Here is a 15,097-nt window from a genome sequence, read left to right as displayed (position 1 = left end):
ATACTGTAGGTTCAGTAAGTTCAGTAGTCCAGGAAACAGAGAAGATATCTTGAGTTGACAATTAAACAGTTCAAAGGTTTTTGAGATGTACAGCTAAACAACAAACACACTGGAATAAAAACATAACCTCCTGGTAGAGGCAGCTAATCTGAGCTCAATATCAGATTGCAGAGTCATTGTGTAGTGTTAAACAGCCGTGTAAAAGCCACACTGCATCACTCCTGTACAAGGACAGACATTAATTCTGTCTTTTTTGTACCTTTTTTTTCTCCCTTGTGGCTGTGAGGACTTAAAAAGAGACCCTGAAAGCAAAGACCTTGTTTTCAGATCAGTTTTCAGTGCCATGGAAATAGTACAAGTGTATCAGGCCTTATACAAACCAGCTTTCATTCAGGACAAAATGACAAAAACTTGAGTGTGTTGCATACCGGTCGTGACCAAAATGTGAACCTGAAAGTGAAGCATAGTTAAGGTGCTGAAAAAAGATCAGATACTCTACTGTAACAGCCTCAGCTTCCAGTTCATCCTGAACATGTTGGAGGAGGTTGAGGTCTGAGCTTTGTGCAGCAAGTATTCTTTTTGGATCTTTGTGTACAGGGATGTTGTCAGGTCTGTCCTTTTATTCAAAATGTCACTGTACCGTATTCTGTAGCAGGAAAAACTCCATTCATTTACTGATTATGAGCATTACTCTCCCCTGTCATTTAGTAGCAATTTAATTGATAGTTTTGGGGATCAGGGGATGTGTCAGGAGGTGCCCCTAATGGGTTTATTCTGAACACAAGAACTTATGAGCAGATAATTGATAAGTGATGCAGATAACTACATAACGAAGCGAAAAATGCATGCAAAATCATTCAGGTCACAATCTGAATGAGCGAAGCCACATCATCTCAGTGGAGGCTGATCAGCTTTCAACTGAAAGACAAACTCGGCAGGGAAAAACACCCCTGAACCTTTTTTTAGTTTATAAAACAGCCTGATATATCTTCATCCGCTCTGCCACAGAGCTCCATTGTTTTCCCAAAAAACTATAATAAACACATCAGTGAGCCACACTGACATATACCTTCATTACCATGAACACATATGCAGAAGTTTATTTTGACTCCATCCCACACACACTGTTCTGCTGACACAAATACTCTAAAAGCACCAAATGTGGATTCATCCGCTAGAAATGCACTTTTTCTTTCGCCTGATTAACCTTCGATAAAAACTCGATAAATACTGTTGTTCTAAAGTGTATCTATAGTGATCAGTCACTATGAAATGTAAAAGTGTTGATCAGTGTTTCTCAAAGCCCAAGATTATGTCCTCAAATGTTTTGTTTTCTTCACGACCCAAAGGTATTCAGTTTAGTGTCATAGTGGTGGAAAGAAAAAAAATGGAAAAAAAATCACATTCAAAAAGCTGGAATCAGAGAGTGTTTATCTTTTTTGTCTTTAAAAAAGTCACTCAAACAGATTAAAGGTGCACTTTGTAGTTTTAGGTAAGAGAAAGATCTTCACTGACTGACTGATTCTTCATATTCACACATTTCCTGTAAAAACAAGAAGCTAGGATGGGACTTCATGCAGATATATATGGGTGTGTACAAAAGCCAATGGCGCTCAATGTGCATTATGATTTTCATTCATTATGTTCATCATCTTCAGTGTTCTGAGACCTTAATTTCCTCAGAGAACAGTTTGCTTGGTTATGGAAAAGATGAATATTTCTGACTTTTGTATTATCACCTTTTATATTGTGTATATAGTGCCACTTTATTTGATTATCAAAATAGTTGGCAGTTAATTTAATATCTCACAACTATGTGATTAACAGATTAATCTTTGCTCCTCTAGTTTTCAAAGATATGTATTTTAAGGCAATGGATGGGCTTGAATCTGAGAGTTGAAATAATCCTGTCAAGTTTTGCAAAAGAGGACCCAAATGCAAAAACATCAAGGCAGGCAGTTAAAGAAACAAAAAGCCAGCTTTAATAAAGAATCTGTAATTTCATAAAGAAGACTGGCAGACAGCAAAAAACAGAAGCAGGCGTTGGGCAAATCCAAATCTGGGACCGCAGGCAGCAACAAAGAGGGAGGACTTGGAGCAAAACAAGAATAGAGAAGCAGCAGGGCTGACATAGGGAATGAAAACAGATGAACTGACAAAGAGTGAGGGGAAAACAGAGGTGTATACAGATGAAAGGTGAGACATAGACAAAGACAGGAAGTGGAAAGTCAAAGTAAGATGTGCATGTGGATATAGCTACAAAATAAAGCAGGAAATAGCTAAACCAAAACCCAGAACATGACAAAAATAGTATTATCTGAACCATTTAATGTAGGCACTATAACAGATGACTGACATTGTCTGAAGTTGTCTCACTTATTGGGATAACGGGATGATTGTTAGAATTAGTCAAATGGGCCCAACCATTCAATGCAAAACAGTCCCAGAACAGAATTACATCAGTATGTGGAAGGGGGTGTCGCTAAAGTGTAGATTAGCGTGTGAACATAATACTTGGGCATCAACTGAATGTCTCACACGCACCCTTGACGGCTGCATCTTAAAGAATCAAAAGGACGTTGACTCAAGTGTTGGCTTCCTCCCAGATGAAGTGAATATGGCAGCTTCTTAATCCAGTGTCGGTGCAGTGCTTTAATCCTGCTCCTGGGTCCACGCCAGCCGACTCTGCATCTTGGGAGAGTGAAGGGTAGAATTTAGGAGCTGCCTGGGCCTGCATCATTAGTGTGTGTGAAGTCACTGTAAACATTTGATTAATTGCTGAGAGGCAATTACAAGCAATTAAAGTCCTATTATGATGGCAGTGAAGGACAACGTAAGTTAATCTAGCTATCATCACAATAATTAGTCCATCATTTTCTCACCAGGCCTAATGTATAAAAAATAAGCCATTTATCGGGTTGTTTGCTTAAGCGTCACAATAATTTGTGGTCGCTTGAAGACGTTTTAGGGCAGCCCGCACTCACTGCATAAAGATAATGTACCATAAAACCTCTCAAACTACATTTGTCACACTTTGTGGTATCACATATCTTCACATGAGAACTGAGTGACAAAGCACTTTCTCTCAGTTCTGGTTCTATCCAGTCAGTCTTTTGCTCAGTCTTCGTGTTTTGCAGCTTAACTCATGACAAAACGTCTCACACTCGATTCTTTCTCCCCTCTTTTACCCTCCCTGTCCCTTTTCTGTCTCCTTTGCTCTTTGTTTTTCTTCCCCCCTCCTAGCAACAACCAAACTACTGGAGCTTCAAGGTCAGTGCCAATTTTTTTTGTTTGTGTTTCAGCGTAAATCTGTCCCTCAGTGTGGATTTGTCTCTAATAGGATAACTTCCATTGTGTCTTTGCATGCCTGCTTGCCTTCTCTCCGTTGCATTTAGTGTTGGTCACATGTTGGCACACACTTTTGTGTTTAACTCCTTTAAGTCTCTCTTGCACGGCGTGCTGTGACATTTCGGTTTCAGCAATGAACAGAATTCTTGACGAGAGATGGAGATTGATTGGTGGTTGGCAGGGATTGAAACCCTCCCAGGGTCTCAAAAGTGGTCTGTTTTCATTTGGCTATGAATGGTACATTTCTCTCCAACTGAGCGCAGTCTCTTATAACTCGGTGCTGCTACTATGCCTACTGTAATTATCACACAAAATAGGCTGACTTCTTGCCTGGCTGCTGTGTGAACAACAATGTGTGGTCTAGTTCAGCCGGGAAGAAGCTGGAAGAGCTTAGATTTGTCCTTCTGCTTTCAAACTTTGCTGTCTGAAAGGGCAGCAGAGCCCATTATAGCTTATCTAGCCCAGTGGATGGTTTCCCACACCTGTGATCCAAATAGGTCTGGTGTTGTGTAAAAAAGACGCTAAGCCAACCAGAGCTTTGTAGGCAGGATTATAACGGGAATGCAGTCTTCATGTGCCAGGACCAGACAATAAGAAAAGGAAAATAACACAAAAATGGCCGCAAACATGGCTGAAAACAACATGACTGCACGTGTTGTTGCACACTGATTTACAGAAACTCATAAATTGTAATATCTCATGGGCAGTGTGACATATTTCAAGTTAACAGCTCCAAGCAACCGCCACTGCAGCTTGACTCAGTATGGCATTGATGAGAGGGATATACTCACTACTGATTGGTTAGGGTAAAATAGAATATCACGCCCTTAGCAAACTGAAATTGCCTGACATGAACATGATGACACACTGAATATTGAATCGAAACCCAGCCGGTTTTTGGCCCTAATCGGTGCATGGTTGGTCTGTCAAGTCGGCTACTTTGGTTCTGAATGAGTAAACATCGATTGCAGTGTGCTTATCAGATGAGAAATAGGAGTCTTCTGCAATTAAGCTCTATCAGTATAGTATATATTTTAGATGGAAGGGAGAAGCTGTGAGTAGTGTAGGAAACCTCCTGATGGAGCCCATATGCTTAAAATAATGAAGAAATAATCTAAAGTACAAGTATAGCCCCAAAAATGACTTGATTAGTCATTTTAGTTGTTGTTGTTGATTAACTTCCACATCTGGTTATTGATTTCACCACTTTACCCTGAACTAGCCTTAAATTTCTGATGTTGCTGTTGTGTAGATATCAGAGACGATAGGAAAGCAACACACTTTATGAAATAATCACAATAGAAATGTCACATAGGTCGGATCATCATGTTTAAGTTTAAATGTCACAGTTACAGCTGAAAATAACAGAAAATAAACAAGTTTGCCGATTTCACATCTCTCCGTAATACAACTCACCTGACAGTTTTCTACCCAGAGGTGATGTCAGGGTGATTATGTCAAAGAATCAACTATGTTCCATGAAGTGTACAGCTCTACCTTGTCTTTTTTTTTTTTTTTTTAATTCTGTGACTTTCTCAAAATCTTCCTGATTGACAGGCAGAAACTTTTGCACAGACATTCATGATTCCCAGAGGATGAATCAAAATGACTCGCTTGATCTTGTGATGTTTCCTTGACTGTCACCATGAGGTTGACAGTTGTGGTTTTGCGTGAAAAGTCTCGACAACTATGGACAGGATTGCCTTGAAATTTTCTCCACACATTCATGTTCCCCCTCAGGATGAATTGTGAAAACTTTTTCATGTGGCGTCATCATTGATTTGTGCCCCCAAATTCTGCATGTGCTTGCTGAGCAGCCTCCACAGCGTAGGTGTAGAGTTGAACTTAAAGTGCCTCCCTTGCAGGTTTGACTGCGCTCAGCCCTCGGGCCAGTTACACCTGGGTTATTATTTGATTAGCTGAAGGAAAGCTTCTGAACGGTCCCAGGTGTAGTAATGGAGGCAGCTGTGAAAGTGCACTGTGTCGGTGGTGGAAGATTATCCATGCCCTCTTTATTTCTTCAGGTAACATTAATGTAATCTGTACTGTATTACACCATTTACATTACCTAGTGACAGGAAATGTTTGAGATGGCATTAGTTGGCGTGGAAGTGCCAAATTTGAGCCCACGCTGTTGCAAACACATGGTTTGCCTCCAGGATTTTTGCACCACTCAGTTTCCTCTGAACTTGTGCCCACATTGAATTCCACCATCAAAATCAAACCTCATTTTCAGTCAGAGGCAGAATTTTTTTACCAAGTACTGGGAAAGTCGTACTGTAAATAGTGTGGAATGTGAAATGCGAAATGCACAAGTAAATCTGAAAATGGAGCCATTAGTGGTCATCAGTTGCTACGGCTGAAGCACCACCAACTCGTTTAAGGTTTCCAAACTGCGGAACAGGACTCCAATTGTAACATGAATATCAGAGTGAGGACACACCAGACAGGTCTGGACCAGATGAATCAAAGTGTGTTTGTCACCTAATAATTCCATTCAAATACAAGTGTGAATTTATGGATCAGCTGGAACAAATGGGCTCAGTGATTTAGGAGGTAGCTGCTGTGTCGTTTTTATAAAAGTGAGAATTAGTTAGGAAAACCTACTCTGTTGTTGCTCTGAGATTGTTGTTCTGTTGTGAATCAGTATAATGAGCATCCAGCTTCATTTGATAGTGTTCAAAGGGTCAGTTCAACCAATTTGCAAAAAGGAAAAGTACCATTAGTGGTATCCAGCCATGCAGACATGTTTGCATTAAAGCTAGGATTGGGGAGGTTGTTTTATCCCCCAAGGAGGTTATTGTGTGTTTGTTGGTTGGTTTGTCAGCAGGATTACACAAAAACTGCAGGACAGATTTCCACCAAACTTAGATGGAGGATGGGTCTCGGCTCATTAACTTTTAGAGCGGATCCAGGAGTTTTTTTCTCACTGTCTTAAACTTTGGGAGACATTTTTTCATTTAGGTTTTTTTTAGGCAATTATGCATGGATCTTGTATTTAGGTGGCTGATATCCATGATTTAGTACCAAATCAGACTGTTGGGCCTTGGTGGAGGTATGCACTCTACTGCCATTCTACTTTTGAAGCATATTGTTTATATTTTTGGAAAATCTCCTAACATCCCGACAACAATCAATATATCAAAATCTGTGACACAAAAGAGGAACAATAAATCCAGTGACTGTGGCCGTTGCAGGCCTGTAATTAGCCCATCCAATCATTTAATTCGGCCTGTATGAAATGATTGGACAGGCCACCTATCCACCCTCACCCTCTGTCTTTTCACAAGGCAGGCAAGATACAGCGCTAAAGCTAAGAACGAGGTAGTTGCACAGAATAGCAGAGAAAGTGCAGCCACAATTTCCCAATGCTAACATACTAGTTTGACAGTGGTGAGTTCTAGAAATAGCCATTTTTATTATTTACATCCATTATGACAATACTTGTACTTATGTTTTCCTACATATGAGTGAGATATGAGGTAGTTGAACAGAGTTATCAATGACAAAATGGAGCAAAACTAGCTGCTAACATACGTCCTGGAAGTGTTTCAGTGGAGTGGCTCTGGAGGGAAAGGATAGGGGTTTTTTTCACTTGGATTCTTTCAAAATTTAGCCTGCTCCTACTGGTTTATACAATCTTACCAACCCCTAGAGTTTTGATATGTCCAGGTTCTTCTGAGATTTTGAGCTTTAATTGGAAAGCAACAGTCCCCACAGACATGACTGATCGTATGCTCTTTTTTTTATTGAAAGTAACTGAGACGCCGCTTCTGCTGCAGACAGTTTTTAAATGCCATTTTCTTAACACTGAGCGGCACATAACAACTTCATTAACTGTCTCAAAATCTAAATAACACTAGAGGAAGAACGTACAAAAATGCAAACAATTTAACTTCAACATTTTACTTTGTTTAGCCAAGAGAGAACAAACAACATTGAAGTGATTTGGAGCTAAAATTTAAATGTCAGTGTTTCCCTCTCGGCTTGACAAACTAATGCAAGACGCTGTAAAGAGCAACAAAAGGCTATAATATATTATTAGTTCCACCTCAGACTGGAATACATTATGCTCAATGAGCAGACCCTTTTGACCCGACTTCACTGTAGCCTGAGGGAGATTGTACTGTTGTGCATATGCAAACCTAAGCACTTACTGCAGCTTACAGCATCTTAACCATAAAATTACTTGATATTCTGAAAGGCTCTTTGCATACCTTCTGCTGATCCAGCAAACATAAACTCTGCCGAAGGATTTTCTGAAAGGAACAACAGAAGAGCTGCTGCTTCAGATTTAAATGAAAATATAAATGTTTTATAGACGTGTACAATTAAAATGTTAAAGGATGAGTGTATTTCTTATTGTCTGTGAATCTCATAAGACCAGCACTAAACAACAATATGTTGATCCATACAACAGGTATTGTGTGTGTGTCTGTGTGTGTGTGTACCTTCTTTGTTGTCCTTAAAGATTTAAGCCCATTACAGTGAACACACACACACAGCAACAATAACAAAAAACATAACAAAACGCTGATCACTGAGTAAAAATAAACACCAAAAACCTTTTGTCTGTTTGCCCCGAGATCTCAATTTGAAAGTAGTTAATTTACACCCTCTTCCCCGTCGCTATAAATTTAGAAGAGTTGCCGCATGCTGAAATATCGATACTGAATATTTGACACCATTTCAATACTTGACATCGATACTGATGTCAGTTGTGTTTCTCTTTTTTACAGAAAGTTGAACTAAAATGCTGCTGTGCTAATCACACAGTACATAAGCCTTGCTGTATTTATCTTTCATTAAAAATTAAAAATCTGATGCCCTCAAAGTTGTGTCAGTTTTTCCCTGTGATACTGAACATCACATTTTTCAAGGTATTGTATCAGGGTTAGAAATTCCAGTATTGAGACAATCCCACTGCGACGCTGCTCTGAACCTGTCCTTTATGTGACATTCCTATGTAAACAAAAATGCATGTAAACGCAATGAGCAATACCAAGGTGAGAATTAATAATGGAGTGGTGTACATACATTGATTGACAGGCCTGTGAATTGTAATCTTTTCATGTTACAGTATTAAAGCCCCTTCGTCATAAACAGCAGCAGCTTCATCCCCCTCGTCTGTTAACTCGTGACAAACACACATGCTGTTTTTTCCCAATCTGCCCCTATTTGTTGCTGGTCTGCAGCTCATTCAGGATTGGTTATCGCTTGCCTTCCTCTGAGGGAGTCGGGGGAGCCTCGTCTCCCCCTTCTGATGCAATAGAAAACCCTGCAGCAGTGCACTGCTGCGCTCGTGTGTGAGGGTGTATATGTGTTTAACAGTCCCCCACTGCTCCCCTTTGATGTCTCATTGGTTTGCCAGCTCTCTAAATGCACACACAAGCATGGGTGATAATGCCCACTGCAAAAACATATTGTAGATTAGCAAACAATTATGTTACATGCGAGCCTTACACACACATTTTCATGCACGTGTGGACACGCGGCAGTCATGGGAGCTGCAGTCATGGAGCGTGCATATGTTGCACACATTTCAAGACTCCTCTCGCGTGTTTCTCCCACATCTTCGAACACGACAGGCAGAGGGGATCGTGGGCTCGTCTGTAGGTTGAACATGGATTCAAACACCAGCCTGCTGCTGCTGCTGCTGCTGCTTCTGACTCTGTCAAAAACACAATGGAGCAGAGAGGCATAATTCTCTCCTTTTCACTGCTCACAGCCTCACTTATACAAATATTAATGCTCCATTTTGTGCCTCTTGTGCTCTTGTCTTTCTGTGTGTAGTGGCCAAAGTAATCACAGCCTATTGTCTCCTCTCTTTGCCTTACTGTTGAATTTGGAGGAATGTACCACATTGTGGGCTCAGACAGGGAAAGTGGATCCTACTGAAGCTGTCAACAGTATTCCAATTATTCCTCAGCCATCTTCATTTCCCAGAATTATCATGGAGCCTATTGCTTGTGGGATTTTCCCTGTTCTTGTTAAAGTAACCACGGAGACAAAGCAGAGGAAATTGTTAATTAAAAAGAAATATCCTTCCTTCCTCCTCAAAACATTGTTATAATACCATTCATAGTACTTTGCCTCATTACTGTGTGGTTACACAACAACAGAACCAGGACAGGAGTTTGCTCTACTCAGGTGACAGGGTTGGTCGTGGATACGTTTTCATGGACAAACTGATCATTTCCTGCAGGTATTAAAGAAGATTAAATCCGTCATTTTAATCAAGGTGAGGGTAGGTTTCATTTGTTCTCCTTTCACTGTAACTTCTGGGGAAACATGAACTCCTTAAACACTTTATATTTTGTATATTTCACTTATATAAAATACATTTGATCCTCTTAAATTGTGTGAGTGTTTGACTCCTACTGGGTTGTTACTGGTTCTTACAGTTTTTTTTTTCTACTGTACTGTAATTTTTTACAACAATTTCCCTCTAGTTTAATAATCTTTTATCAGATGATATATCAGAGTGTGAGGAAGGAAGTCATCAAACGTTACTAAAATTTAAACATTACCTCCTCTGTGAACATTTCTGCCTGAGCCACAGCAGATGCAGTAGATTGGTAGAAAGAGCAAGGCGGTTAACTTGGCTTGCTAACTTTAGCACACACTCTCCTTCTGCTCTATACTGTTTTATCCGTCTCTGTTTCATGGCTGCAGGTCCCAAACTCACAGCAACAGATAACAAGGACACTGAGCCACACTGTTAAATTACGATGAACATGGCCATTCTAGTTTGTTTTGAGTCAACCCCAGATATTTGTCTTCAAATCTAAAATTCATCACAAGGTTGAGTGAGTATTTTTGGTATAAATCAGAATTCTAATCATTTATACCCCCGAAGCTTGAGAACGATCAAATGGAAGATGATTTTTTTTTTTTTGGGGTTTTGGTCTTTAAGCATCATGACATGTTGATGCCAAACTGCGATATAAAAAAATACATTTTTAAATTACCAGCACAGGTTTTTGCTCAGCAGTCTGAAACCGGATGGTATGATAACAAAGAGAGTCATCAGCAAAAGATTTTTTTTTTTCTCTTTGCAAGGATGTTTTTACTGGAGTCTGAAGCTTTGCAAGGCTCTCGTCTGCATCTCATGTCTTATACACAGAATGTAACCAGAGCTTTATCTATACAGAGAGGCATCCCCAGGCTACCCCAGCCATATTTGCACCAGTGAGCTAGCTCAACTCTAACCCATTCAGACAAACGCTTTTGTCGCCTCTCGTGCTGTTCGGCTGTTGATATGATGCTCGGTGGAAAATCGCTATTCCCCAATCTGCCTCAGAGAAAAGCGGGAGTGTTTTCCACCGCTAAAAGGCTTAAGAGTCCGACTGCTGCAGTGTTCCCCTGACTGGCTTGCCGACTGGCACTGTGCTGAGGCACGTGGCCAGAATCACTTATTGACACTTCACTGCCATCTGCCAAGAGTGCGAGATTTGCTTAGCAGGCGTCACATTAGTAAGGCCGAACTTCGTGGAAAGCAATAACAGGATCAAAAGTTCCCTCTAGATTTTATGTGAAAGACAATTATCCTGCACTAGGGGCTGTATATCTAAAGATATATGGAGTTTGAATACTGTATTTACTGTAGACCTAGTTTACTTTATGTTTTATTAGGGGGTTTATTGTTTACTTTATAAATACAGTGAAACCAGGATATTACACACATCCTGTCTGGAGACGTGAAGGTCAAACTCGGCTTCCAATTATTGTATAAAACTGCTGAACAGCCCTGACTCGCTGGTTCATCAGGGAATATCTGGGCAGAGAAGTGAACGAGAAGTTCCCTCCTCTCACTTTAAAACAAATGCCCTTGAGCAAGACAATTAACCCCCAGCTGCTCTGGGGGAAATGGAACAGGACTGTGGACCAAATGGAGCAGCTCTCCTTCACCTGCCTCTCCTCCCTCAGGCTGTGGTGTTAAAGATGTCGCCTCATTCTGTTTATAGCTGCCTTGTAAATGACAATCAATATGATTTAGTTTTGCAGCTTCATCGTCTTTAGGGGACAGTTAGGAAAAATGCTGCTGTGTGTTAGACTGATGTAAAGGTGCAGTATGGAAGAATATACCACCTGATGAACTCTCAGCATATAAAACAGCTTATCACCAGAGTAGCTAACTGCTGCTAACTGTCTTCTGTTAGGCCTGGAGCTAGCTTGTTAGCATTCTAGTTTAATTATATATCGCAGCAACACAATTCATAGTCTTTGACATAACGTCCAAAACTGCAATTTTTTTCACATTCTGTTGGTATTTTTATGACATTTTCAAATCTTTTAAACTACAATTCGTACATATTGCACTGTCGACCTTATGTAAACCCTGGTGATTGTCCAGGAGCTTTTCTGTATTTTGGTAGTTCAGCGATAAACAACCAAATATAGAACTTCAGTGTGTTACAAAGTTTGGTTTCTCAAAACGGCCCAGAGTGAACCCTGTTTGCAAAGAAATCAATAAATAAACCAACATCTCCGACACTCTCAGATTTTCCTCTGGTACCATTTTAGTTTATTGTCTTCGTGCGAACAAGATAAGTGTCTGGAAGTGTAGCTGCAGGCTACAGCTAAGCTAGTGGTACTCTGCTTTTTTTTTTCGGATGGTTCGACAGAAAAGAAAAAATTGCTTGGAGAGTTGCAGATTCTGTTTTGGATTTTTCGATTTGTTAAAATTGAATACTCACCCCTGTTCGGATGCTCTCTCAGTTGTAAGTCTCAGCGGAAAGGAATGCCATGGTATGCAGCCGTAATGCCCATGAAATCCCAGAGTTCGGGGGTGTGGCAGCTGTGTGGTGGGGGGCATTTTACAGCTGTGCACAGCTGCCACATCAGTCAAAACCCTGTGTATTATCTGGTGGGAACTGTGGCTCTGACCAGCCAATCGGGGCTTGAAAGGTGGAGTCATAACACTCGGCACAGGACACGTCTGCTGTTAAAGATGTTCACGTTTAAGGTTTGTTTACCACGAATACAAGAATTTTTATATCACAGTGTCAAGGATAGGAGAAATGAAGCTAAAGAGTTGAAAATGAAGCTCTTTATGAGCTTTACAAGATGCTGGAAGTAGAGGTAAGGGTCAACTGAACATAATGGAAGATATTTAATTTAAATCTTATCAATGGCATCTATTGCTGCTGTCTAATGGGTTCACTTAGAGGTTATTCCTTTTGTAATTTGTTGGATACTGTGCGTAACTTGCATAATAATGTTATTAATATCACCATGAGTGGCTTTTTGCTAGCAGCATGTGGTTTGAGGATGTAACCCTTAAGGCTGCAAATGAAGGTTGTTGTCATTATTAATTAATTCTCTTGATTATTTTCTGGTGGATGGCGACATTTGCAGTAACGTCCTTCTTGGTTTGACTTCTTTTTTGGTCTTGGAGATGTGATGAAAGAGGCATGGGCTCGCCATGAACAAATACATGGTCTGTTTTTTGCAAAAAAAGTCATCCGAAGGCAGAGAAATGTGTGTGTGAAAATGTTCTACTACACAGTGATGTTACTAACAGTCTATTTGAGGGAGAGGTCTGGCTATCTGATAAACCTCTTATGAACAAACAATATAAACCTCCAATAACAGGAAATCAGATAGACTTACTTGGGCTTTAGAAGGGTAGTGCTTCATAAAAAGAACGCCATCAGAACAAAAATCTGCTCTGTTTAACTATGTTTTATAGAAGTGATGGATCGTTTTCTGCAACAAGCGTCTGAAATGTTATCAGTTCAAAAGATTTTTATAAGCAGTTCCCACAAAATGATGAACTGTCATCAGCTATCAAGCTGATAAAACAATGATAAATATGTGTTTCTGTGCTGTCAAGACAGCCAGAACATTAGTGTTAATTGTTTTGATTATAAAATGTCAGAAAATAAAGCCAAAAGTCGAACCACAATCCTTCAAAGTTCTTGTTTTGTTCAACAAAATACAACCCAAAAAGCTCCAGTCTATCATGATAGAAAACATAAAAGATGCAGATGTTTGCTGAGTGACTAAAACAATTAATCGATGATAAAATCAGCCCACAATCCATTTCAGACCATAATTGTAGTTGCATTCAAATTTTCTTTACTTCCACTCCTCATTTCACACCCACCAACCCTCCACCTAATGAGTCCATACTCCAGTAGCTGCCACTCGGTCATGAAACTCGGCCAGATGTTAGAAGCTGTACAACATTGTCTTTAATGATAATGAAGCTCACCTGATACAGTGAAGTAATAATGTGCCTCCAGACAGGTGTTTCTGACTCTCTCATTAAAATTGATTGGGCAGCTTCGTTGGCTTAAGGTTGTGATTAAAAACTGTTATGCAGCAGCTCTGCCAGGCTGGATTATAGAGCATTCACTTATTACTGTGCTTGAGCTGATGGGCCTCACATCAGTTTTCATTATTATGGAGGATAAAAAAAACAAACCAAAAATGACTAGTTTAGTAAAACCTCCTGATGTTAGAGTAGCTTATGTTTATTTCAGTTAACATTATATCAAATATTAAACTGGCAAAAGACCATCTTGTTTCCTTTAGATATATAATATGTCAGAATTCTGCAGTAAAATGTCTAAGACCAGTTAGTTTACTTTGTTATATATTTTGTTGAGTTGTATACTTACATTATCCTAAATGTTTCCAACAGTGTTAAAACAAAAGGATTCCACAAGTTTATTCAGGGTAACAGTGTGTTTCCTTCGATCACCCGTTGCTACTTTTTGGTGAAAGGAAGTCGGCAAACAAGAATAAACTTGATGAGAATAAAAGGCACAAAAAATTCACTGGGGAGGTTTTGTTTTACTAACTCGCGTCAGATAGATTTTCATTAGCAGTGATGGTTGTTAAAATGTGGGGTTCACCACCAGGAAGTGTTTACTCATGTTACTCAGACAGCCAGATTATTTTACTGTCCATTAGCTGTAAGACGGCAAGCAACGGCAAACATCAAGGTTGTGTGTCTGTGTGTCTGAATTCCAATCGACTCTCATTGGATTCAGCACTCAGCAGAGACTCTGGTTCTCTCTCTTCTTCTTCTCCTCCTCTCCTCTCTGTAATGTTATGTTCATGAAGTTAAGTACATTTCCCCTCCAGCTCCAGTTGGTAGTCAATGTTACAGAACATCAACACTGGACAGTGTAGGTCACCTCTGATCACTGCTGCAGTCAGGTTGATAAACAGGAGTGAAGACTTTTTGAAGAAGTTCACAACTGATGTGACGGCGTGTGTCTAAGAACAACATCGGCAAACATTCTATCTTTTCATTCTATAAAGTGAACGGAAATTGCATGTTGTGCTTTTAATGTATCATTATGAAGTAAATATTTACTACTCAATGCAATGGCAATAGAATCATGACAACATCAGCATTTAAGTTATGAACTCAATTTCCTCAGTGCACTTTTTGTGAATGAATAAACTGATGTTTTGCTGTGTGTTGCTGGCTACTCTGGCGAGCACAAAGTGATGAGGTTGTCTTTGCAACAGTGGCGCCAACGATAATGCCACTTTAGATGTTAACGTTATGTTAAAAAATAAAACAAACACAGTTTACATTTTAAGTCGTGATGAAATAATGATGATGCAGTTAAAACACCGTCTGGGTTTGGTGTCACAGTGTTGTGTTGGTTTATTGACCTCAGAGGCTGAAATGTAAAAGAAACTCTAGATCATTTAACAAACCGGCTTTGAGCTCTGATGTAAAATACAGAACAATATGACAGTGACAAATGGACTTCGGAAGGTT

General features: G+C 39.8%; 1 protein-coding gene across 5 annotated transcripts in view; it reads left to right on the top strand.

Moving 5' to 3' along the window:
• The window catches only part of LOC119009830 (SRC kinase signaling inhibitor 1-like), a 105,487-nt gene that overhangs the window by 56,580 nt on the left and 33,810 nt on the right, over positions 1-15,097 (top strand). For all 5 annotated transcript variants that reach the window (XM_037081474.1, XM_037081475.1, XM_037081476.1 and 2 more), the window contains one exon: positions 3,244-3,270. In XM_037081474.1, the coding sequence (XP_036937369.1) occupies positions 3,244-3,270 (27 nt within the window). The remainder of the gene's footprint in view (positions 1-3,243; positions 3,271-15,097) is intronic.

This window comes from Acanthopagrus latus, chromosome 20 (assembly GCF_904848185.1).
Source record: "Acanthopagrus latus isolate v.2019 chromosome 20, fAcaLat1.1, whole genome shotgun sequence".
In the NCBI taxonomy this organism is placed as follows: Eukaryota; Metazoa; Chordata; class Actinopteri; order Spariformes; family Sparidae; genus Acanthopagrus; species Acanthopagrus latus.
The sequence above is the reverse complement of the archived record's forward strand: the minus strand, read 5'-3'. Positions and strand labels throughout refer to the sequence as shown.